This window comes from Manis pentadactyla, chromosome 13, assembly GCF_030020395.1.
Source record: "Manis pentadactyla isolate mManPen7 chromosome 13, mManPen7.hap1, whole genome shotgun sequence".
Classification (NCBI taxonomy): domain Eukaryota; kingdom Metazoa; phylum Chordata; class Mammalia; order Pholidota; family Manidae; genus Manis; species Manis pentadactyla.
Window position 1 is genome coordinate 101825204 of NC_080031.1, and position 27587 is coordinate 101852790.

At 37.1% G+C, this 27587-nt stretch overlaps 2 protein-coding genes across 26 annotated transcripts in view; both read left to right on the plus strand.

The window, feature by feature from the left end:
* The window catches only part of LOC118917576 (protocadherin gamma-C4), a 153041-nt gene that overhangs the window by 98067 nt on the left and 27387 nt on the right, over positions 1 to 27587 (plus strand). For 7 of the 25 annotated variants that reach the window (XM_057490997.1, XM_036895715.2, XM_057490991.1 and 4 more), the window contains exon 2: positions 5255 to 6042. The exons of 17 other annotated variants lie outside the window; for them this stretch is intronic. In XM_057490997.1, coding sequence (XP_057346980.1) covers positions 5255 to 5257 — 3 coding nt within the window. In that variant the 3' untranslated portion in view covers positions 5258 to 6042. Of the gene's footprint in view, positions 1 to 5254; positions 6043 to 22633; positions 25664 to 27587 lie in introns of those variants that run through there. One more of the 25 variants, XM_036895585.2, reaches the window with a different exon arrangement.
* The window catches only part of LOC130680432 (protocadherin gamma-A8-like), an 84456-nt gene that overhangs the window by 44451 nt on the left and 12418 nt on the right, over positions 1 to 27587 (plus strand). The window lies entirely within an intron of this gene.

Genomic DNA, 27587 nt, shown 5'->3' on the forward strand with positions numbered 1-27587 from the left:
TTTGCCGTATCCCATAGATTTTGAACCATTCTGTTTGTTTTCATTTGTCTCCATGTATTTTTTATTTCCACTTTTATTTGTTCATTGATTCTTTGATTATTTAGAAACATATTATTTAGCCTCCATGTGTTTGTGTTTTTTCCAGTTTTTTTCTTGTAATTGATTTCTAGTTTTTTACCATAAGCTTCCTGGCTTATGGAGTAACAGCTTTATGAGAAAGGCATGCCATGGTGCCCAGAAGCTCAAGATTCTTTACTCTCGAGTGCCTGGTTCTTGTGGGGGCCCCAGCATGGTGTGCCATGGCATCTGTCTGTCTGTCTGGTGTCTGTAAGTCATCTCAGTCTGGGCAGGCAGTTTGCTTCCACTGCTGCCTCTGTGATCAGCTCGGGAATCTCTGCTGAGCTTGCTGTGGGCAGGGCTGCCCTCCGCCTGGCCTGCAGCAGTGGCAAAGCTACAGGGTTAAGGGAGTGGGCAGACTGATGTATGGCTCTGCCCTGGCTGAACCCACAGCACCAGGTTTGGACCCCTGCAGGGAGGAAGGAGCTCTAGTGCTGGCTCCTGCGGACACCTCACCAGGGCGGAAATGGAGCCAGCAAGCTGGGAGAGTCTCCCTCTGCCTGCCAGGCAGCAAAGTCTGATTCTGCCACTGGGCCAGAGAGGGTTGGCTCCTGGCAGCATGTGCAGGGAGGAGCCTAGGGGCTGAGTTGCCAGCAAGGCAGATGGAGTTTCTGGGGCTCCTGAGAGTTCCCATTCTGTTGGGCTGAGGAAGTGCTGGGGAGAAGTCCTCCAGCCACCCTTTCTCCTGAGGAGAGAGTTCCTTCCTACTCTCGCCCCTCTGGTACTTCGCCCACTGCTGGCAAAGTCTTTCAAACTGCTGTCTCTGCTTTGGGTCTCAGGACCGGTGGGGCGTGCCTGCCCTCCACACTGGCTGGAGTCCCAGCCTCCCTGCATGTACTGCCTGTCCCTGGTGTCCAGCCCCCCTAATCACCAGAACCCAATGTAATGTGAGCTCATAGTCCCGGAGCAGATATCCGGGGCTAGGTGTCCGGAGCTCCTGGGCTCCTACCCGCTCCCCGCGCTCCATTCCTCTTTCTCCTGCCTGTAAGCTGGGTGGCGGGAGGGCTCGTGTCCCACTCAGTCTGGGCTTTGCCGCCTCACCCTTCTCTGTGTGGTCTTCTCTCCTTCCTCAGATGTAGGTGGTCAGTTCTGCAGTCTTCAGGTTACGTTCAAGTCTAGTTGTATTTGCTGTATTTTCCTCTTTTATGTGTTTTTGGGAGGAGATTTCTATCTTGTTTTTCTTTCCCACCATCTTTAATCCTCTTCCAGGTGCATGTTATTTCTCTACTTTTCTTACAAAAAAGATAAAATATTATATACTGTTTTATATATTTCTTTTTCACTCCTTGATGTATCCTTTAAAAATCTCTCCATATTAATACATAAGAAAGATTTTCTTAACAGCTGCTTAGTATTCTATTGTGTCATTAATCAGTCTCCTGGTAAATAAATTGATACTTGGGTTATTTCCATTCTTTGGGTATTAAAACTGCATTGAATAGTCCTGTACCTACATTATTTTGTGTATATGCAGTATATCTTTGGGATGAATTCCCGGAAGTGAAATTGCTGGGTCAAAGAGTAAATAGGTTTGTAATTTTGATATGTACCTTCACAGCAAATTCTCTAACTTTCTATTTTGAAATTATTTCACATTTACAGTAGAGAATAATTGTACAAAGAACTATATACCCTTTATCCAGATGCACCCATTGTTAATATTTTGTATTTTGCTACATACATTTCCTTTATCATTTCTCTTTCATTCTTTCTCACTCTCATATATTATATTTTTATATATATACATATATAAACATTTTATATATATATACACACAGATATGTGTATATGAATTTATGTTTTATATTATTATTTTTATGACCATTTGAGAATAAGTTGTACACATGTCTCTTTATTCCCACTTGATTGTGTATTTTGTGAGAACAAAGACATTCTTTTATAGAACTGAATTTCAATAATGAAAAATCAGAAAGTTTAACATTGTACAATATGATTATCTACTTTATACTCAAATTTTACCAATACTTTACAGTAAATTTTTTCAAGTCCAGGATCCCACTTTGCGTTAGGTTGTCTTGCCTCTTTGGTTTACTTTAATCTGAGACAGTTCCCCAGGCTTGTTTTGTCTTATATTTTTAAAGAGACCATAAGCCTTTTCTTTTCTAAAAATGCCATTAATTTTTGTTTATTTTGTGCTTCCTCATGATTATATTTAAAGTAGGCATTTTGGGTAGTATATTAGTTATCCTTTGCCATGTAACAAATTACCCCCAAACTTAGTGGCTTAACACAACAAACGTTTACTGTCTCTTACATTTTGTGGGTCAGTAATCTGGGTATGGCTTTTCTGGGTACCTCTGCCTCAAAGTTTCTCACAAGGCTGCAATCACGGTGTCAGGGCTGTTGTTTTATCTGAAGGCCCGACTGAGGGAGGATCTACCTTTAATCTCTTCCACATAGTTATTGGTGAGGTTCATTTCCTCATGGGTGGTTGTAATGAGGGCCCCAATGTCTTGCTGGCTATTAGCTAGTAACCTTCCTCAGTTATTTGCCATGTGGACCTCTCCATAGGATAGCTCAAAATAAAACATCTGGCATCCCTCAGAGAAGTATGGAAGGCAGAGAGGGCAAACAAGATGGAGACCACATTTTTTTGTAAACATAATTTTGAAAGTAACCTACCATCATTTTTGCTGTATTCAGCTCATCAGAAGCAAGTCCCTTGGTCCGGCCTACACTCAAGAGACGATTTTTTCATTCCATTTATAATAATTTCTCCTACATTTATTAGATGGCATTATATTGTAAGGAAGAGCTTTCCCCTGTTTTATTTATCATTTATTGCTCAAGTGTTTTTTTTCAGTGAGTTATATTCCATTATTGTTATGATTTATTTTGATCCCAATCTGTCCTATGTTTATTTTATTTTTGATATACACATATTTTGATTCCAGATTGTTTTGCCAGAGATAACCTCTTTGAGCTAGTACCTGTGTCCTTTCACCATACCCCTATCCTTTTTTTGAGCACTTTCTTACTTATTGATATGCAAGGTGTTACAGAATTATCTTTTTTAAAAATTTATCTTGTGTGTAAGTAAGTTCTAAAGTCATGTGAAATGTTTTCTTTTCCTTTATTTAAGAATTTCTCTGATACATTTTTTATCTGAAAATCTCTTAGAAGGTGTTATATTGCAAATGACAAAACTGATTCCTTACTTTTCCCAATATCTATATACTTGGTTAATAAAATTACAGGTTATGATAAATTGTTTTAAAATTAAAGTGGAAGATTAACTGAGGGCTTAACACTTGCCTAATTAAATTTGATTAAATCCTTCACTTTTTCCCTGGGAGGAATAAAGTTTTTAATAAACTTAAGCTTTGTTTGATAAAAGGAAGTAATAGAAACTCTCTTACATATCAGTACTGGGAGAAGGCATAAGGCAGAATACTGGATATAATAAGAGTGTTACAGAATTATCTTATATTTTCCCTGCTCCAGTCATGAGATGAACCATTTATTCAAGAAGCCCCATCATTTTAGTAGGGGTATGTAGAAAGTAAGATCTGGGTCCTGGGAGTGCTTATTGCTAATGGGCTGTCACTGTTCTAGGCCTTTGCAGTGGACAGAGATAAGAAACACACACACATGAACAATGGAATACTATTCAGCCATAAGAAGAAAACAAATCCTACCATTTGCAACAACATGGATGGAGCTAGAGGGTATTATGCTCAGTAAAATAAGCCAGACAAAGAAAGACAAGTATCAAATGATTTCACTCATATGTGGAGTATAAGAACAAAGGAAAACTGAAGAAACAAAACAGCAGCAGACTCACAGAACCCAAGAATGGACCTACAGTTACCAAAGGGAAAGGGACTGGGGAGGATGGGTGGGAAGGGAGGGATAAGGGGGAAAAGGGGTGTCATGATTAGCATGTATAATGTGGGGGGGTGGACACGGGGAAGGCAGTATAGCACAGAGAAGACAAGTAGTGATTCTATAGCATCTTACTACACTGATGGACAGTGACTATAATGGGGTATGTGGTGGGGACTTGATAATAGGGGGAGTCTAGTAACCATGATGTTGTTCATGTAATTGTACATTAATGATAGCAAAAAAAAAATAAGAAACACACACACACACAAACACATATCTAAATCTATATACACACACATTTGAAATCATGAGTTCATATTAATACATCCAATTCAGGTTCTTCTTAGCCTTCCTCCTTTCTATCTTTGTATTTCCTTTCCTTTCTATCTTTGTATTTGTATTCTCATCCAAAAATGAGAACTCTGGCTCCCAACATTATGAATATATTTACCTAATCCTAAAATATGCAGAAAGTAGCTCCAGAACTGGTATGCTCATACCAAAGAGAAAAACCTATACAGTTCAAGATTTGCTTTCAATTATTTGTCTGAGTACTAAGGATAGATAGTCAAAGTACTGTGTTCAAAGTTACTTTTAGTATATTATTCATTTGAAATAAAATTATTTATTCATTTCTATTGTATACAATTGTAGAGCTTTTCCACACTCTAAAATTTGTTTTTAATTGGAATATAGTTGATATATCCACGCTCTACATTGATTAGTGTTGATTAATATTATTTTTGAATATGTAAAACATTAACATAATTAAAGTCAAAATTCTTTTTTAAGTGTACTTAGAAAGTTATCACTCCTCCCCTGTCTCTTCTACCTTGTTCACACAACCCACTTTACACAAACAATTTCATTAGCTTCTGGTTTATCTTACCTGTGTTTCTTTTTTTCAAAAAATAGCCACATATATTCATATTTTCTTTTTTATTCTTCTTTCTTACACAGAAGGTATCTATGCAGCAGTCCTGGCTTTGAACAGTTACAATACACATCAATTTCAGTTACCAAAGATTAAATAGTACCAGTCTCCTGCAAATAGTTCATAATTCAGTTACCATGATATATTAACTGAGTAATTGCATAAAATACAAATTTTGATGTTAGCCCTTCAGTCCACAGATTCTTTTGCAAATAAAAGTTGTGCACCATGATCAGTGACCAATCACGCAGCATCTTTCAGTCTGTTAGTGATAGGTTACTGTTGTTAGGGTTGCTACTGTTACTCATGCGCAGACAGTGGAACATATAGTTGTGTTGCCTTCTTGTCTTCCAGTGATAAAGCCACATGACGTTTTACAAACGTGTACATGGAATTGACCAACAAAGATGAATGTGCAGCAAAAAAAAAAAAGTGATAGTGCTGCCACTGAAATAGCTGACTGTGGGAGTGCAGACACTGCTACCTTCAAGAGTCTCTAGATGTGCAGCCAGAGGAAATTAGTGAGCATGAACTTAATGACGTAAGTGAGGAAAGTGATCGTGATGAAAAGGATGAAGCTGTCCCAGACGAAAAAAATGACACCAGCAGACGACTTCACATTAGAGGAACTCTCAGAGATATTTCACGACATTGAAAGTTCAAAGGATACATAATGTACTGGAAGTTGGTTGACCCAAACTCAGAAAAGAGTATGACAATTTGCAAAGGCATAGAAAAGATGCTTGCTTCATATTATAAGCTATAGGGTGAGAAGCCAAACCCTCTTCAAACTCTTCTTAATAAGTTGTTTTTACAAAGAAATAATTTCTCTATGGTTCTAGTGTGTTAAGTCACAATGTACTAAATAAATAATAGCTTTACTGTTTTTTACTTCCTTGTAAGAGGTTTTAATGTTTTCATTAAAAAATTAAAGGTCATAGAATAATCATAATTTGCTCCACTGGTTAATTAAGATCACTTTACACAGTTTCAACTTGCATGGTCATTTCTACAGTCCTGTGCTACTATGCAAAGGAAGTTTTGCCTGTATATTCTTGTTTGCACTTTGCTTTTAAAAATTGTTTAATCAGTTTTATTGTGGTTTAATTTATATACAATAAAATGTACTTTTAAAATTTATAGAGCTCAGTGAATTTTATAGAACTGAAATGTTTACATCTGTGTAACCACTACTATAGTCCAAATATAGAACATTTCTATAACCTTCAACAGTTCCCTCATCGACCTTTACAATCAATTCCCCGTGTCCCCAGTGCCAGGCAACCCCTGATCTGCTTCCTGTCACCATAAATTAGTTTTCATCTTCCAGAATTTCATCTAAATAGAATCCTACAACATGTACTCTTTTGTTTCTGCCTTTTTTTTTTCTCAAATGTTTTAGAAATTCATTCACATTGTTGCATCTTTGAGTAGCTTGTTCCTTTTTATTACTGAGTATTAATTATTACATTGTATTGATATATCACAGTTTATCTATTCATCTGTTGATAGACATTTAGGTTGTTTCTAATTTTGTGTTATTCTGAGTTAAGATGATTGGAACATTTATGTACAAGTCTTTCTGTGGGCATATGTTTTTAATTTCTCAGATAAATATCTAAAAGCACAATTGCTTAACCATATAATATGGGAAGTGTATATATAGCTTTATAAGAAGCTACAAAACTGATTTTCAAAGTAGTAATATCATTTTACATTTTTATCGGCAATGTAAGAGAGTTGCACTCACTCCACTACTCACCAACGCTTTCTGTTGTTAAACTCTAAAATATTTGGCATTCTAGTAGGTAGGTAGTACTATTATCATTGTGGTTTTAATTTGTACTTTACTATTCACTAAGGATATTGAACATCTTTTCATGTGCTTATTGGCTATTTGTATATCTTCTTGAAATGTCTGTTCAAGACTTTTGCTCATCTTTAAGTTATTTGTCTTCTTAAAATTGAGTTATGAGAGTTTTAAACACTCTATTCTGGATGTGAGTTCTTTGTCACATATATGTTTATGGATATTATGACTTGTCTTGAAGCCTCACTTGACTCTTCATTTTCTTAGTAGTGTCTTGAAGAACAAAAGTTGTAATTTTGCTAGCCCCAATTTATTCATTTTTTCTTTTATAATTTTTAGTATGTCCAACTTAAAAAGCTGCTTATTGCAAACTTCTGATGATTTTTCTCCTGTATTTCTATTCAACCAAAATTGAATAGAAATGGTGCGAGTGGACAACCTTGCCTTGCTTCCAATCTTTTCTGAGGGAAAGCATTTAGACTTCCACCATTAAGTTTCCATTGTTAGCAGATCGAGGAAGCTTCCTCTATTTCTAGTCTGTTGAGAGTTTTTATTGATGAATGAGTGTTAAATTTTATCAACTGCTTTTTTACGTCTATTGAAATGGTCATATAACTTTTGGATTTTATTCTGTTAATATGGTAAGTTACACAGATTAATTTTCAAATGTTTAAATCAACTTTGCATTTTTAGAATATACTTTTTAGAATGTGCCCAACTTTGGAAAAGGAAAACAAAGTTGGAGAACTTACACTACCTGAGTTAAAGATTTTATTACACTGCTACACATATATATGTATTAGAAGAGAACCCAGAAAAAGACACATATGATTTTTTTAATGAAGGTGCCAAGATATTTTAACGGGGAAAAGAAAGTCTTCTCAGAAAATTTTTCCAAAGGGACAGCTGGGCATCCCTTTGGCAAAATAGAAACCTTGATCCTTGCCTTGAACCATTTTTAGAGTATACTTATTTTATAGTAGCTTTTTCCGTATTGCTGGATTCACTGTGCTAATATTAAGTAAAAGATTTGCGCATGTATGTTTATGGAGGATATTGGTCTGTAGTTGACTTTTTTTACAATTTCTTTGGTTTTATTAGATTAACAGGTTTTGGTTTCACTGGTTTTTCTCTATTATTTCTCAGTTTTTAATTTCACTAGATTCTTCTCATTATTTCCTTCCTTTTACATACTCTGGGTTTAATTTGCTCTTTTTTTAAAGCTTGTAGGTTATTATTTAGCTTATTAAATTTATACCTTTCTTTTCTTTTTTTTAAAAATTAAAGTATCATTTATATACAATCTTATATTGGTTTCAGATGTACAACACAGTGGTTCAACAGTTACCTATGTTATTAAATCCACACCCCCTGTAGTGCGGCTACTGTCAATCAAAGTAGAAAGACATTAAAGAATCATTAAGTATTTTTCCATATTGTACTACCATCCTGGAGACCAACTTATGTTGTGATTGTGAATTATTGTGTCCGTTTATCCTCCTTCCCCCCACCTACTCCAACCCCTCTCCCTAGATGACCACTAGTCACTTCCCAGTGTCTGTGAGTCTACTGCTGTTTTGTTCCTTCTGTTTTGCTTTGTTTTTATATTCCACAAATAAGTGAATCATATGATATTTGTCTTTCTCCACCTGGCTTATTTCACTGAGCGTAATGCCCTATAGATCCATCCATCTAGTTGTTGCAAATGACAGAATTACTTTTATTTTTATGGCTGAATAATATTCCATTGTACCTCATGTCTTCTATCCCTTCATCTATTGATGGACACTTAGGTTGCTTCCATATCTTGGCTATTGCAAATAGGTCAGTAATAAACATAGGGGTGCATATATCTTTTTGAATCAGGGATTTGTTTTCTTTGGGTAAATTCCTAGAAGTGGAATTACTGGATTCTTTTTTCTAATAAAAGTATTTAAATAAATAAACTTTGCTTTGAGCTTTAGCTGCATCCAGTGAATTTTGGATGTTATGTTTCCATTAAAATTCCGTTCAAAATGTTTTCTAATACACCTTGCAATTTCTTCTTTGACCCATGTATTACTTAAAAGTATGTTGCCTAACTTAAAAATATTTGAGGATTACCCAAAAATCTTCTTGTCATCAATTTCTAATTTAATTCTATTATGATCCAAGAACATATTTTACATGGTTTCTGTTCTTTCAACTTTGTTAAAATTTGTTTTACAGCACAGGATATTGTCTATCTTGGTGAATGTTGCTTGCACACCTGAAAACAATATTGCTGTTAGTGATTATTGTGTTTTATAATTATCAACTATATTGACAAGTTGACTGATAGTGTTTTCAAGCCTTTGTATTCTTACTGATTCTTTGCTGGTTCTATCAATCACTGACAGAGGAGAGTTGAAATCTCTAACTTCAAATATGAATTTTTCTTTCTCCTTTCAGTTATATCAGTTTTATATCACATATTGTTTTATACACTGAGCTATATTTTTAAGTACATACATTTATTTTTATTTTAATTTTAAAATCATTATAGAGTCACAAGAAGTTGCAAAAGTAGTACAGAGAAGTCTTACGTATCCTCACCCGTCTTTCCCCAATAGTAACGTCTTACATTATTGTAGCATATGAAAAGCAGGAAATTGACATTGCTACAATCCACAGACCTTACTCAAATTTCAACAGGTTTTACATGCTCTCATGCATGTTTGTGTGTATGAATAGTTCTGCATAGTTTTTTAAATCATCTGTATAGTTCTGTGTCACCACCACCACAATCAAATGCAGAACTGTTCTATCATCACAAAGAACTCCCTCATATTGCCCTAACCTCTGGCAATCTATTCATCATTTCTTAATTTTGTCATTTTGGAAGTATTATATAAATGATACCTTATGGTATTTAATACTTTTAGATTGTTCTTTTTTCCATTCAGCATAATGCCCTTGAGATCTATCAAATGTTGTTGCTGATATCAGCAGTTTGTTTCTTTTTTTTATTAAGTAGTGGTCTACTGTATGGATAAACCATAGTTACTTTAGCCTTTCACCTGGTGACATTTGGGTTTTTCCCACTTGGGGGCTATTACAAATAAAGGTGATATGAAGATTGTATAGAAGTTCCTGTGACATAAGTTTACATTTCTCTTGCCTATATGCCCAGGAGTGTAAGTGCTGTAACATATGGTAAGCATGTTTATTTTTATAAGAAATAGCAAACTATTTCCAGAGGACTATACATTTTGCATTCCCAACAGCAATTTATGAGAGTTCCAGTTTTTCCATATCCTTAAAAGCATTTGGTATTGTCACTATTTTAATTTTAGCTGTTACAATAGGTGTATGATATCTCATTGTGGTTTTAATTTTCATTTCTATAATGATTAATGATATTGAACATCTTTTCATATGCTTATTTCCCATCTATATATCTTCTTATGTTTTTGTGATTTGCTCATTTGCTAGAATTTTTCATTATTCTTGAATTTTCAGAGGTCATTATACATTATAGATATCCACCCTTTGTCAGATATTTGGAAATATTGTCTTCATTTTATACCTTGCCTTTTTATCCTCTTAGCAGGATCTTCTTAAGCAAATTTTTTTTTCATTTCAATGGAGCAGAACTTACTAATTTTTTTCTTTTATGGATCCTGCTTTTAGTATCATATTTAAGAACTATTCACATACCTCATGTCCTGAAGACTTTTCTCCTATGTTTTCTTTTAGAAGTTTAAATGTATTAAGTTTTATGTTGGTACCTGTGGTCCATTTTGAGTTAGTTTTTGTATTAGGTGTTACATTTAGGTTAAGAGTCAATTTTTTGTCTATGGGTGACCAATGGCATTGGTGCCATTTGTTAAAAAGACTACCCATCATGCATTGAATGACTTTTGCATCCTTGTCAAAAATCAATTGGCCAAACAAAGCTTGAGGAAGGAGTGTATTGGAGGCTTGAGGAATATTATTTTTTATTCTTTAGAAATGGGAGTATGCAGGAATTGGTGACAGCCATGTTAAGACCATAGGAAGAGGCAGGCAGCCTTAACATGAAGCTATACCTTGAAGAATAGCATTGTTAAATAAAGAGAAGGAAAGAAATCAGGTCCTTCGTGTCACACTTATGCTCCTGGATCAAACTAATCATAACATCTACTTACTTTTGGACTTCACTTATGTGAGCCAATAAATCTTTATGACTTAGAAAAACAGTTGGCCATACTTTTATAGGTCTATATCTGGGTTCTCTCTTTTGTTTCATTGAACTATGTACCTCTGTCACAATAGCACATTGTCTTGATTACTATATTCTAAGTCTTAAAATTGGTTAGAGTAATTCTTTCTACTTCATTCTTATTTTTCAAGATAATTTTAGCTATTCTAGGGCCTGTGCCTTTACATATACATTTTTAGAATAAGCTTGTCTATAAAAAGCATCTTGCTAATATTTTGATAGGAATCATGTTAAACCTAGAGGTCAAAATGGGGGTGGGAATGACAGGGGAGGAACTGATATTTTTACTATGTCGAGTCTTCCAATCCATGAATATTGTATGTCTCCCTCTCCATTTATTTGGATATTCTTTGATTTCTTTTATCAGCATTTTATAAGTTCCAGCCTAATGAATTCTGTGCATATTTTGCCTGTTAAACCTAGGAATTTCATTTTTTAAACAATTATTTGGGGTTTGGGTTTCTAATTTCAATTTCCACATATTCATGGATAGTATATAGAAATATAGTTGATTTTTTTAAAGTATCATTGATATACAATCTTATGTTGGTTTCAAATATACAACACAGTGATTCAACAGTTAAATACCCATACTGTTAAATTCTCATCCCCTCTAGTGCAGTCACTATCTATCAATGTAGTAAGATGTTACAGAATCATTAACTGTATTCTCTGTGCTGTAATACCATCCCTGTGACCAACTTAATTGTGATTGCTATTATTGTGCCCCTTTATCCCAATCTCCCTCCCAACCACCCTCCCCAACTCTTACCCCTTGATAACCACTATTCCCTTCTTGGTGTCTATGAGTCCACTGCTATTTTGTTCCCTCTGTTTTGCTTAGTTAGAAATACAATTAATTTTTATATCGTGATCTTGTATCCTATGACCTTGCTGAAGTTACTTGTTAGTTCTAGGAGTTTTCCTGTAGATTCCTTGGGATTTTCTGTAAATAATCTATTATCTCCAAATAGGGACAGCATTATTTCTTCCTTTCAATCTGAATGTCTGTTCTTTCTTCTCCTAGCCTTATTGCCCTGGCTAGAACTTCTAGTCTTATGTTAACTAAGAATAGTGAGAGTAGACATTTTTACTGAATTCTATTTGCTCGTATCTTGTCAAGAAGTTTTGTACATATGTTCATGAGGGATTTGGTTTGTAGTTTTCTTTTTTTGTGCTGTCTTTTTCTGGCTTTGATATCAAGGTGATATTAGCTTATTAAAATGAGTTGGAAGTGTTCTCTCATCTTCTGCTTTTTGAAAGAGATTGCATATAAATGGTGTTAATTTTTCTTTAAAAATTTGGTAGAATTCTCCAATGGGAGAAACCATCTGGGCCTGAAGATTTCCTTTTGTGAATTTAAAAACTACGAATTTGATTTCTCTACTAGCTACTATCCATTTCATATTGGGTGAGTTGTGCTTGCTTTTGTTTTTGAGCAATTCTCACCTAATCGTCAAGTTTATGTGCATACAGTTTTCATAGTATTCCCTTATATTCTTTTTATACTTGTGGGGTGTGTAATGATACCACCTGTTTCACTGTGGATATTGAACTGTCAATCTTGCTAGAGTTTGTAAATTTATTGATTTACCAATTACACTGCTTTTCAAAGAACCACATTTTTGGCCATTGATGTTCTCTGTTACTTTTCTGTTTCCAATTTTATTGATTTCTATTTTTCTTTTAAAGTAGCTTTTTGAAATATAATTACATAAAAATGGTAGTTAGACAAATTTTAATAAATTTGTACAGTTGTGCAACCATCCCCACTGTCCAGTTTTAGAACATTTCCTTCACCCCAAAGATTTCCTTTGTGTCTGTTTACACTCAGTTCCCACACCCACTCTCAGCCCCAGGCAACCACTGATATACTTTCAGACTCTATTTGCTACAAGCTTTTTTATGAACATATGTTTTAATTTCTCTTGGATATATACCTAGGAGTTCAATTTAATTGATTTCTGCTCTAGTATTTATTGTTTTTCTGCTTCTTGCTTTGTGTTTATTTTGCTTTTCTTTTTCTAGTTTCTTGAGGTGGGATCATAGTTTATTCATTTGAGACCTGTTATCTTTAGTGCTATACATTTCCCTTTAAGGATTGCTTTAGTTGCATCCCACAAATTTTGATATGTTGTATTTTCATTTTCATTCAGTTAAATTTATATTTTAATTTCTTTTGAGACTTATTCTTTGACCAATGGATTACTTAGAACTGTGTTTTTTTTCCCCAAGTGTTTGGACATTTTCCAGTTCTCTTTCTGTTACAGATTTTTAGTTTAATTCCAATATGGTCAAAGTATATGTTCTGTGTGATTTCCATTCTTTTAAATTTATTGAGCTTTATTATCTAACCCTGAATATGGTCAGAATATTCCATGGGTGCTTGAAAAGATTATGTATCTGTTGTTGGCTGGGATGTTCTGTGTCAATTGGGTCCTATTAGTTTATGGTATTGTTTACTCCCTCTGTACCCCAATTAGTAATTGGACCAATTGTTGAAAAAGAGTTTTTATCAATTATCGTTCACTTCCTCTATATCCTTGTTAGTAGTTCTATCAGTTGTCAAATTGTTGAAGTCTCCAACAATAATGGTGGATTTGTCCATTTTAACTTTCAGTTATATCAGTTTTTTAAATGTTTATAGATGCTTTATTTTTTCGATTGATTTTTTATTGAAGTATAGTTGATATACAATATATTATATTGGTTTCAGGTATACAATGTAATGATTCACCAGTTATCTACATTATTAAATTCTCACCCCAATAAGCATAGTTACTATTTGTCACCATAAAAAGATACTACAATATTAGAGTTATTTTTATTTTTTATTGAAGTATCATTGATACACAATCTTATATCGGTTTCAGTTCAACAGTTACCCATATTATTAAATCCTTGCCCCAACTTGTGTGGTTACTATCTGTCAACATAGAAAGATGTTACAGAATCATTGGCTATATTCTCCAGACTGTACTACCCTTCCTGTGACCAACTTATGATTGAGAATTTTTGTGCCCTTTTATCCCCCTCACTGTCCTCACCCACCCACCTCAGCCCTTCCCTGACAGCAACCACCAGTCATTTTTCAGTGTCTATGAGTCCACTGCTATTTTGCTCACTTTGTTTTGCTTTGTTTTTATATTCCACAGATAAGTGAAATCATTTGGTATTTGTCTTCCTCCAGCTTGTTTATTTCACTGAGCAAAATACCCTCTAGGTCCATCCATGTTGTTGCAAGTGGCAGAATTTCTTTCTTTTTTATGGCTTCAGTATTCCGTTGTGTATATGTATCATTTCTTCTTTATCCATTCATCTATTGATGGACACTTATGTTGCTTCCACAACTTGGCTATTGTAAGTAGGTATTCAATATTATTGATTATATTCTCTATGCTGTACTTATTTCTATTATAATTGACATTTTGTGCCTCTTAATGCCCTTCACCTATTGCACCCAATTTTTGCTTTATGCATTTTGAAGTTACATTGTTTGATACATACACTTTTAAGATGGCTATGTCTCCCTAGTAGATTTGTCCTTTGGTCATACAAAGTCCCTCTTTGTCCCTTGTAATTTTCCTTGGGTAAATGGGCATTTAAGATTGTTAAGTCTTGATACTTCGATAAATTGACTTTTTTGTCATTTTGAGATATCTCTCTTCTCTCTCTTAATCTTTCCCAAATCCTGCTTTTTTTCCTGATATTAATAAAGCCACTCTAGCTTAATTAGTGTTTGCATGGTATATCTTTTTCCATTCCTTATAATTAAAGTGAATTTTCTGTGGGCAGGACATAGTTGGACCTTTTTTATACATTCCTGATTTGTAACTGGAATGTTCAGATGACTTATAATTAATGTAATATTGATATTAAATCTTGCTGTTTATAATTTCTCCTTATCTCTTCTGTTATTTTTTCTTTCATCTTTTCTTGACTTTCTTTAGATTGAGTATTGTTTAGTATTCCATTTGTTTCTGTTATTAGTATATTAGCTATCCTTTGAAATTTTTAAGTAGTTATTCTAGGGTTTACACTATATACCTTTAACATCACCATAAATATAATACAATTAAAATAATATTATACCACTTCACATATAAATACCTTTTAACACTATACTTCCATTTCCTTCCTCTGTTTTTTTTGTGCTATTGTTGTTGCACTTTTTACTTCTGCAATATTTAAAGCCCCACATATGTTATTATTTTTGCTTAAGAAATCAATTTTTTTAAGGAAATTAAAAAGTGAGAAAACAAAGGCTTAAATATGTAATCTACATTTTTATGATTTCTGTCACTGGTTTATTTACATAAATCTAAATTGCCTTCTGGTGTAATTTTCCCTTAGGCTGAAGAACTTCCTTTAATGTTTCTTGCAGTATAGATCAGGTGGTTGCAAATTTTTATGTTTTTTGTCCACCTGAAAAAAATATTTATTATACCTTCAATTTTGAAAGGTACTCTTTCTGCATGTAGAATTCTAGGCTGAAAACATTTATTTTCTTTCAGCATTTTAAAGATATTGTTCCTCTCTCTTCTGCTTTGCCTTGTTTCTGATGAGAAGTCTACAGTCTTTCTTATATTTATTCCCTGTATTTAATGTTCCTTTTCTTGTGACTGCTTCTAAGTTTTTATCTTTATCAATGGTTTTCAGAAATTTGATTGTGATGAACCTTGGGGTGTTTTTTTTAATGTTTATTTTACTTGGGGTTCATTGAGCTTCATGGTTCTGTGGGTCTATAATTTTCTTTAAATTTAGAAAGTTTTAGGCTACATTTATTCAAATATTATTTAACACACACACAGTTATGGAACTCCTATTTTATTTTATGTTAGACCACTTGATATTTTCCATAGGTTGCTTAAGCCCTGTTCATCTTTGTTTTGTTTCTATTTTCCCAGTCTTTTTTCTGTATGTTTCACTTTGGATATTTTCTAGTGCTATGTTATCATGTTCAGTAATCTTTTCTTCTTCAGTGTTTAGTGCACTGTTCATCTCATCTAGTGAAGTTTTCATTTCATATATTATATTTTTCATTTCTAGAAGCTCCAGTTCACTCTTTTATTTCTTTCCATTTCTCTCGTATTTTATTTCTCTCCATTTTTCTCATTATCTTCATGTTTTTCTTTAAAACCTTGAGAGCATTTACAATATAACTGTTTTAAAGTCCTTGTCTGCTCATATTGTCACTTCTGTCATTTCTAGTGATGATTTTCTTCCTGATTTAGGTGACAATTTGCTGATTATTTGCATGTCTAGTAATGTTTTTATTGAATGGAAGACATTGAAAATCCACATTTTTTAATGTTTGGGTTTTGTGTTTCTTTAAAAAGTATCAAATGGTGTGGGGGGGATCATGGGAAAGACAGTGTAGCACAGAAAAGGCAAATAGTGACTGTGGCATCTTACTACACTGATGGACAGTGACTGCAATGGGGTATGGGGGAGACATGATAATATGGGTGAATGTAGTAACCACATTGTTTTTTCATGTGAAATCATCATAAGAGTGTCTATCAATAATACCTTAATAAAAAAAAAGAAGTATCAAAGTTTGTTTTAGAAGGCAATCTACTTGCTGATCAGGTTTATCTTTTCAAGGCCTATTTTTAAGCTTTGTTAGGGCAGGTCTATAAAAGCTTTGCCTTGGGCTAAGCCCTACTTTAGCCCTTCTACTAAACTGTGACTTCTTTCTTTTGCTCTGAATGTTCAGCAGGGTCTCTGTGGCTGAATAGAATTCAAATATTTCCCGTTCCTGTATATGAGCTCTAGGAATTCCTTAGCCAATAGCTCCTTTGACAGTCATTCTCTGTCCAGCTTCAGAAGGTTGTCAGTCTATGCATGCTCAGATTATTATTCAACCAGAGACTCAAGGGGATTCTTATTCATTTTTCTGGATTTTTTTGTGTAGCTTCATTCCTTTTGGTATTCTATTCCACAAATTCTAACTGCCTCAGTCTCCCCAGACTCTAATTTTCATTCCCCAACTCATCAAGACCACTGTGTTATTCTTGGAATTTCCTTTTTCCTGCTCCATGGCCTGAAAATTGCCTCCAGATGAAAAACCAGAGATCCCAGGACTCACCTCATTTGTTTCTCTCCTTAGTCTTGTGTCTAAAAGCATTTTCCCACATATTTTCATCAATTTTCTGTTTGTTTATAGTGATATGGCTAGTTCCACGTGGTCTAGAGCAAAAGTTTTTACTTTGCCTTTTGCACTAATAATAGGATTTCTAGGATTAGAAATCATTCTTTATCTATTTGTAGAGATCTTCATTTTTTTATAGCTTCATAAAACTCCACTGTATGTGTACATATCATAGTATATCCAACCAATCTATAGTTCACCATTTAGGTAATTTCCAATCTTTTGCAATTACAAATAATGCTGTAACAAATAATCTGTTGCATAATTTTTTAGGGATATATTCAGGACATCTTGCTAAAAGTGTAATTGCTAGATCATAGGATAACTGCATATCTAGTTTTGTTAGCTGTAACTATTTCCCTCCGGATAGGTTGTACCAGTTTGCACTTCTATCAAGAGACAGAATGCTTATTTTTCCCTAGTTCCATCTATAGAGTTCATTGTCAAGCTTTTTACTTTTGCCAATCTGATAATTTAAAAAATATCAAGTAGTTTTAATTAGAATTTGTCTCATTATGACTAAGGTAAATGTCTTTTCATATGTTTAAGAGCCAGTTTATCCCTTTTCAAAAATTGTTCAGGTCTTATGTTCATTCTTCTATTAGATTTTTGAGTGTTTTGTCCTAAAATATTTTTAAGTTATTTATATGTTTAGAGCTATTAGCCCTTTGTCCAAGACATAAGTTGCAATATTTTCCCTCACTATGTCATTTGCCTTTCAACTTTGTCTATGGTATTTTTCACACTGCAACCTTTTCCATGTTTATTTTTTGCATAATCAAATGAATCAGTCTCTTCTTGTTTAGATTTTGAGTCATAGTTAGAAGGCTTACCTAACACTCAGATTATAGAAAAATTCAATTTTTTTTACTACTTGCATATGTTTTTAGTTTTTATATTTAGATCTCTGATCTGTATGGACTTTACTCTTGTGTGTACTGAGGTACTGATCTAATTTTATCTTGCTTTCCAAATGGCTATCCAGTTGTCCCAATACTATTTATTAAAAACTTCATCTTTGTCCCAGTGACTTGAGATATCATCAATATCAGGTACTAAACTTCTATATTGTCAAAAGAATTTAAAGATCAGAAAGCCATGCTTCTTTCTCACTCAAAGTTATTAGTATATGTTGAAGTGAATTCATTTAGAAAAAAAATCCCTCACCATACAAGGCTACCCATTTTGTGAAAACTGATATGATTTAGGTAACAATACAATAACAGCATGCTGAGGGAAAATTAAACAAATTCTATCTCTCAAAGAAGAATTTAGGTCTCGGGACATTTTCATGTAGACAGATTTAGTAATATCTTGCAAGTAATTTCCTGGAATATTTAAACTTTATGATATATTAAGAGAGTATTAATGTAATCAAGACTAGAAGTGAATAGCACTCAAATGGGAGAAGAGGTAAATATCTTTTTTTTTCTTAAACTTTTTGACCTCTAAAATCACTGATTATATTTCTAAAATATTTTGATGATATAATTTCTTCTTGTCCTGAGGGTAGATAGAATGGAGGTCTTATAAAACTTATTCTTAAGATTCATAGATAATCTTTTCAAACCAAAGTATGTAAATTTTTTTTTGCACAAATGAACTTCAGGTAGCCTTCAGGTAAATATTAAGGCTAAAACATTCACCATCTTTACCAAATCCTTGAATATCCCACCTGTCTAAATTGTGATGTATGTTTGATTGATTTATTAGTTCTCTGTTTATACAATTTCTCCTCAAGTGACTCCTTAACTTGACCTTAGGATGCTCCTCAAATAGGCAAATTAGACTGAATTGAAAGATTCTAGGTGTTATTTAGGATTTCAAAAGAATAATAATATATTTTTTCCTTGAATGTTGTAATTTAATAGTATCACAAGTAGGGTATTCTTATATTATGACCCTTTGTGAATAAATGGTATTAGGCAATATTTAGCGAGAGTTTCCCCTGTGCTAGGCAATGCCAGCTTTATGGGCATGTAACCTGGGTAGTCTCACCAGTCCCCATTCTTAGAAGGGTCCTACATTTGGGTTAATTCCGTTGTCACCATTTAAAAATTCTTAATATATTTTTAAACAAGGAGACCCTTATTTTCGTTTTTCATTGGCCTTACAAGTTATGTAGCCAGTCCTGGTACCAAGCACTAGGAAAGCAAGTATATTTAGCAACGAAAATATTTAATTTAGTTAATTTTAAAAATAATCCCTCAGGGTTCTACATGGAGATTAGGGGAAGCAAAGGAGGAAGTGAGAAGGCTAAAGAGGAAGCTAGAACAGTATTAAAGGTGGCTGTGACTCGGTGGTGGCAGTAGAGAGGGAAAGTAGTTGATAGATTCAAAATATATTTTGGAGGTAGTAAGCACTGGCATGAACTAATAATGAATTGAATGTGGGGATGTAGGAAAAGATACTAAAACTGACCTGGGAATTTTTGGCTGGACTAGAAGCACCCCTTATTAGATGAGGAAGGTTGGAGAAAAAACAGATTTGAGGGTTAAGAGTTGGGTTTGACATTATGCTAAGTGAAAGAAGCCAGAAACAAAAGGCTGTATATTTTATAATTCCTTTTTTATGAAATTTCTAAAAAAGGCAAAACTACATAGAACATCAATAAATGGTTGTCTGAGGCTGGGGGTAGGGGCAAGGATTAACTAGAGACAGGCATGAGGGAATTTTCGGGATGATTGGAGTATTCTAAAATTGGATGGTGGTGTTGGTTGCAAAACTGTAAATTTACTAAAAACCATTGATTGTCTAGGTGAACTGTGAGGTAGGTATAAAGCTGTTAAAAGATTAAAATAAAGTTTGAGATGCCTATGGTTATGTCAAGGAGTGTTATTATTATTCCCATTTTACAGATAAAGAAAATAGAAGTTAAAAATAAAAGCTTCATAGTTATGTAACTCCTGACCACTATAATATATTCACGTTTTATTTTAAAATTACATTATGTTTGCTGCCTTTCATTGATCAGAGGCTCTCTTGAAATTATAAAACAGAGAGGAAAGAAAATGGAGACTGGAAAAATTGTACTGACCCTTCCATTTTGTATTAGTTGCTTATAACTGTATTGGTGTTCCCATTTTCCCTGGATATAGGTATGACACAGTAAGCCATGCCATCTTGTTTTCTCTCCAGTGTGAATTGTACCACCATACCTTACCGTAATTGCTCTTTGGAAAACTATATTTTTTCTTTCAAATCATTAAGTTTAAGAATAGTTTCATTAGGCTCACTGCACTGATAGCTTGAAAGAGTGAAAGTATCTTCCAGAAATGCTTACCAGGGAAAATGGATGCACATAAATGAGTATATAAACCTTAGTGCGTTTAATGATTACTATGCCATTAGCATGAAGATTGCTGTCTTAGTAAGCATTAAGTATAGGGAGAAATTGGTCAAGCTTCCAGTTATAAGATAAGTAAGTTGGGAATCTAATGCACAGCATGGTGACTACAGTTAACAGTATGTAGTGTATACCGGAAATTTGCTGAGAGAGTAGACCTTCAATATTCTCACCACTCCTTCTCCCCCAAAAATGACAACTAGATGAGGTGATATATGTTAACTATATTGTAATAATTTAACAATATATACTTATATTAAATAATCATGTTGTAAGCCTTAAATTTAAGCGATTTTATTTGTCAATTATACTTCAGTAAAGCTTGGGGGTGGGAGAGGAGCATTAAATACCTGCTGTATTAGATACCAGGGATACAAGTGATTATTAAAACAGACACAGCCTCCTGCAGCTTTTGTGTGTGTGTGTGTGTGTGTGTGTGTGTGTGTGTGGTAGAGGCAAACATTATGCTTAAAAAAAATTATAAAATTTTAACTTGTGCTGGGTTCAGCAAAGGAAAATATACAGAGCTCTGAGAGAGCATAAGGGTCCTGGTTTCAACTGGGACCTAACCGAAGTTCTCTGTTAGGAAAGAGCATTTAAATTGAGACCTGAAAGATCTGTAGACATCAGCCAGGCAAGAGAGGGAAGGGAAAGCAGCTCTCCTAGGAGGGGAACAGCCTGGCGCAACAGAACTTGGCTGATGCCCACACTGAAGCAGGGTGATGGAATATGGAGAGAGGGAGAAGGCACGAGAACTTGCACATTATGCAAAGGTTTTGATATTTTACTTTGGGAGAAGTGAGAAGCTATAGAGGGGTTTTGAGCTGGAGAACTGTATGATCCAATTAAAATTTTATGATCTTTCTGGTTGCTATAGAGAATGGGTCCAAGAGGGTTCTGTTGGCTTATGAAGAGGTCTTAGGAAAAATGTGAGCCTTACTATGGATGGGAAAACTACTTCAATTTTTAAAAGCTAGTTTTCAAAAGCCATATTGTCAATTAAGTGATGTGAGAGGGGAAAAATGATTGATAAATCAGTATATCTCTTAGTAACCCACTACATCAATGCTTCTCAAACTTCAGTGTGCATTTCAAATCACCCAGGTATTTTGTCAAATGCAAATTCTGGTTCAGTAGGTCCTGAGTGAGGCCTTTCTGCATCTAACAAGCTCTCAAGTGATGCCTATGCCATTAGTTCTTGGCTCACACTTCAGGTAGCAAATGACTGGGCTATATTTTATTTCTACATTTTAAATATAGTCTGTAGAATATATTCTATCTTCTAACACCTGTCAACTTTCTTGGTGGTCTAGCTATTGTTAAACTTGAGTATTTAAAACTGCAGTTCTTAAGAAATGATTTAAAGTATTGAGAACATGGAGAAACAGGTCAAATATGAAAATGTGAAACCTGGCTCCCCACCTCAAGGATCAATTACACTGCAGAAAGGACTGTATGCAATCAAAGTCATGAGCATTCAGTATTTGCATGAGGCTCCAAAGTTTTACATCTGTCACATAATGGGGTGTTTTGCATCATTAATGGAAGCTTTACTCTGTGCCAGGCATTTTACCTGCCTTATTCATTTAATCGGATAGGAACCCAGGAATATTTAGAGGGTAGTTTCTTGTCCAAGAATGTACAACTCAGCCATGACTTGTTTCATACCTCTCTTATTCATTATCCTAATCATTGCTATTTTGTTTGTTTAGTGACTATAACCCTAAATGCAGAATCTCAAGGCTTTTTATTCTGTGGGTAAAGGATTTGTATTTCTCTATAAAGATTTTATGGAGCTTTGCTGCCATATATCAGTCATTTTACAAAGGTCCATATGGTAAATAGGGCTGGCTTTTTTTCTCTTTAGGGGGCATTGGGGAATGTTACCCTTTTTTAGCAATGCAACTTCTCTTTGTGGCATAGGAACCCAAGTTCTTGGGAAAGGGATTGATCAAGTAAAGGGAAACATTTACGATTATGCTCTATGACTGGGAAAGACAGAGTAGGAAAACTTCATGTTGCGCCAAGGTTCTTAAAGCTAAACACTCAGTTTTAATTGAAATCCGAATTGCATTTTAACATTTCACAAAACAGATAGTAGCTCCTGTTGGTTTTCTCTACTGAGTAAGGAATAGGGAATTGTTCTACAGTGCATTTGGTAAGAGATAAATCTAGAGTTATTAACATCTCCACGGAAATGTTAAATCCCTCCTTAACAAGTGGAGTCCGGCGAGAGAGGTTTTACCAGTCCTCCAACAAACCAAGTGTGTCGGAGTTTTTCCAGACAACGTGTCGTTTTCGGTTTGGTTTCACCTCCCTTCTTGTGATTAAAGAGAGCGATTAAAATGTTTACTAGTCCTTGCTTAGGCTTGAACTTGCAGAACCGCCACCTTCATCCCCCTGCAGCTGGCTTTTTAGGCCAAGGTAAGTTTCCGATGTACGGATGCTTTCAAGGCGCTTCGGCCCCAAACTCTGGAAAGAAGCCAGAGAAAAGTGAAGTTCCTGGCGCGAGGGCTCGTCGCGCTCCGAGAGCCGGGCGCTAACGCATTCTTCGTGCAGTTATTGGCTGGGACTCTGCGTGCCGCTGTCGGCCAATGAAGACGCTGGAGATCTGCCCCGGCCCGTCCCCTCCCGGCGCCCCGGAATGAGGCAGAGACTGAACAGCCAGCGAGCAAATCAACGGCATCCAGAAAGCCATGTCCGACTCGGCGCCCAGCGCCCCAGCGCTAACCCGCTGAAAGTTTCCCAGCGGAAAAGCCGGGAAGATCTGGCCCCGCTCAGAGGAGCTGCCCTTGAGTGAGATGGTCCCAGAGGCCTGGAGGAGCGGACTGGTAAACACCGGGAGAGTGGTGGGAGTTTTGCTTCTGCTCAGTGCCTTGCACAAGGCTTCCGCCGTCATTCGCTATGAGATCCTGGAGGAAAGAGAGAAAGGTTTCACGGTGGGCAACGTGGTCACCGACCTTGGCTTGGATCTGGCCAGTCTGTCAGCCCGCAGGCTCCGGACGGTGTCCGGAGCTAGCCGAAGATTCTTCGAGGTGAACCGGAAGACCGGAGAGATGTTCGTGAACGACCGCCTGGACCGAGAGGAGCTTTGCGGGACCCTGCCCTCCTGCACCGTGGCTCTGGAGCTGGTAGTGGAGAGCCCGCTGGAGCTGTTCAGCGCCGAAGTGGTGATCCAGGACATCAACGACAACAATCCCGCTTTCCCTACCCGGGAAATGAAATTGGAGATTAGCGAGGCAGTGGCTCCGGGCACGCGCTTTCCGCTCGAGAGCGCGCACGATCCCGACGTGGGAAGCAACTCTTTACAAACCTACGAGCTGAGCCGAAACGAGTACTTTGCGCTTCGCGTGCAGACGCGGGAGGACAGCACCAAGTACGCGGAGCTGGTGCTGGAGCGCGCGCTGGACCGGGAACGAGAGCCCAGTCTTCAGCTGGTGCTCACGGCGTTGGATGGAGGAACCCCGGTTCGCTCCGCCAGCCTTCCTGTTCGCATTACGGTGCTGGACGCGAATGACAACGCTCCTACCTTCAACCAGTCCTTGTATCGGGCGCGCGTTCTGGAGGATGCATCCCCCGGCACTCGCGTGGTGCAAGTCCGTGCAACCGATCTGGATGAAGGCCCCAACGGTGAAATAATTTACTCCTTCGGCAGCCACAACCGTGCCGGAGTACGGGAACTATTCTCCTTGGACCTTGTAACCGGGGTGCTGACAATTAAGGGTCGACTGGACTTCGAAGACACGAAACTCCACGAGATTTACATACAGGCCAAAGATAAGGGCGCCATTCCCGAAGGAGCACATTGCAAAGTTTTGGTAGAGGTCGTGGACGTGAATGACAATGCCCCAGAGATCACAGTCACCTCCGTGTACAGCCCAGTCCCCGAGGATGCCCCTCTAGGAACTGTTATCGCTTTGCTCAGTGTGACTGATCTGGATGCTGGGGAAAATGGGCTGGTGACTTGCGAGGTTCCACCAGGTCTCCCCTTCAGCCTTACTTCTTCCCTCAAGAATTACTTTACTTTGAAAACCAGCGCATCCCTGGATCGGGAGACGGGGCCAGAATACAACCTCAGTATCACGGCTCGAGACGCGGGGGCCCCTTCCCTCTCGGCCCTTACGACAGTGTGGGTACAAGTGTCCGACATCAACGACAACCCTCCACAACCTTCTCAATCTTCCTATGACGTTTACGTTGAGGAAAATAACATCCCAGGGGTTCCAATACTAAATCTTAGTGTCTGGGACCCCGACGCCCCTCAGAATGCTCGCCTTTCCTTCTTTCTCTTGGAGCAAGGTGATGAGACTGGACTAGTGGGCCGCTATTTCACGATAAATCGTGACAGTGGCGTCGTGTCGTCCTTAGTGCCCCTGGACTACGAGGACCGGCGGGAGTTCGAATTAATAGCTCATATCAGCGACGGGGGCACTCCAGTCCTGACCACCAACGTAAGCGTGAACATATTCGTCACTGATCGCAATGACAACGCCCCCCAGGTCCTATACCCGCGGCCTGGCAGGAGCTCAGTGGAGACGCTGCCCCGAGGTACCACTGCCGGCCACGTGGTCACGCGGGTGGTAGGCTGGGACCCGGACGCAGGGCACAACGCCTGGCTGTCCTACAGTCTCTTGGGAGCCCCCAACCAAAGCCTTTTTGCTGTTGGGCTTCGCACAGGTCAAGTCAGCACTGCTCGCCCAGTCCAGGACACAGATTCACCCAGGCAGACTATCACGGTCTTAATCAAAGACAATGGGGAGCCATCGCTGTCCACCACCGCCACCCTGACTGTGTCGGTAACCGAGGAACCTCCCGAAGCCCGGGCGGAGTTCCCTTCCGGTTCTGACCCTCCAGAGCAGACTAAAAATCTCACCTTTTATCTACTTCTCTCTCTAATCCTGGTCTCCGTGGGGTTCGCAATCACAGTATTGGGAGTGATCATATTCAAAGTTTACAAGTGGAAACAGTCTCGGGAGCTGTACCGAACCCCTGTGAGCTCCCTGTACCGAACACCAGGGCCCTCTCTGCACGCGGACGCCGTGCGGGGAGGCCTGATGCCGCCGCACCTTTACCATCAGGTGTACCTCACCACTGACTCGCGCCGCAGCGACGCGCTGCTTAAGAAACCTGGTGCCGCCAGCCCACTGGCCAGCCGCCAGAACACGCTGCGGAGCTGCGATCCGGTGTTCTATAGGCAGGTGTTGGGTGCAGAGAGCTCCCCTTCCGGACAGGTAAGGGTTAGCAAGTCACTCCAGAGCTGTGTTAATGCTTTTTCGATTCCTGCACCACGCTCAGGAAGGTATGGAGATGTTTTTTAAGTGATGAAGTTGTTTTCTTAGTGATGCGTCCACATTTTCACCTGACTTCCTAGATCAAACATCCTGCCTTTGTGAAAGGGATGGCCCAGCTACAGCGTGGTTGGTGGTTCGGAGTTAATCGACTCATTTGTGGACCCGCTTCACATCCTCAGCACTCAGCTGCCATCACAACTAAACAGTCTTGCTAAGGGGCCATTAAACTATAACGCAGTGCCTCAGCACTCAGAGCTTAGCTTGGTGTCGTCTGTATCGAGAACAAGCCAGATAAGGTTCTGGCTACCTTTAACCAGTGGCAAATGCTAGGAATAGAAAAACTGCCTCATTCATCCGCCTTCCAAATGATTGCCCCATCTGCATTAAAACTAATGGTTTGCTGATGATTTTCCTTTGGAGGTACAGATCCTGTACCTCGTTCTCAGATGGTTTTCTATGAATTAAATAAAATTCTAGGCATCCTTTCAATTTTATTCCAAGCATGCTATTGAAAATGGTGTGCACATTACTTAAAATATTTTTTATAGTAGTGATGCATGGGAATTATGGAAAAATTGGAAAATAGAGAAAAACATGAAGAAAAACTAAAGGCAACAACCCCAAACCCAAAGATAACCATCATTAATTATAAAAGTAAAAGTGATTGCCTACTTTGAAATAGTCAGAAAATCCCAATGAACATAAAGTACAAAATGAAAGTTCTTGTGTACCTCCAGTATTATTCCCTATACTTCCAGCATTATTTTTTGGGGTATACACATAATGTGAAAGGCAAATTCATATCCTGAGAAAGGAAAGGCTTTGATTTATTTAGGACGGTGTGCAAGTGACTGTAAGGCCTTTGTCTTGGAGTGAAACTATATATACTTCCAATTGCGGGAAAACCACTGTTATTTTGTTACTGGTAAGTGTATATAGCTATCGATCTTAGACTTAACAGTTAGATATATGAGGCTCCACTGCTTACTAACTATGAGCCTTTGGCCAAGTTAATCTCCTCTCTAAACCTGCTTTTCATATACAAAAAAGGAGTAACAAGGACTTCATAAAATTAGTGCATGATTTAATGTATGCACAGTGCCTGGTGTATTGTGTTAAAAAATTCTTTGCTATTACTGTTATTATTTTTATTAGTTCTTTATCCACCTCAAATCTTAAACATACCTTGGAAATAACCAAATCTGGAGACAGCCAGAGATGACAAAGTAGGAGCATATAAACTGTCATTTTCCCTAGAACAATGTTCTCAAACTTAGTTAGATACTAGAATTACCTAGGGACCTTTTAAACATTCTGAAGCCAGGCCACATCCTAGACCAACTAAAGCACAATCTCTGGGTGTGTGGAACACAGGGATCAGTATTTTTCAAATGCTCCCCCCCTCAAGTGATTTCAATGCACAGACAAGTTTAAAAGCCACTGCCCTCAAACCTGCCAGTCTATCAATTAACAAATTTATGAAGCAAAGTGATACTCTGGTACTCTGGTGTTCACAGAACCAGGAGCCAGTGTTATTGGGCCAGACTGAACTTAAATAATTCTGTGATATTATTTCCCAACCTTAAAATATTACATAAAATAGCTGTAGAAGAGCATTATAGAGAAGACATAAGATGATATTTCAGTCATCTAAAGAGAAAGTCTTCCTAAAAACCACTAGCACCTGAGCAACTATTCTTTATAAACATCTAGAGCTGGACAATGAGTATGGGTCTCTTTTGGGGGTGCAGAAAAAGTTCTATAAATAGATTGTGGTGTTGGTTGCATGATTTTAGTATATATGAATATACCAAACCCTATTGAATGGCACACTTCTAATGGAAAGTGAATTGGCATGTGAATT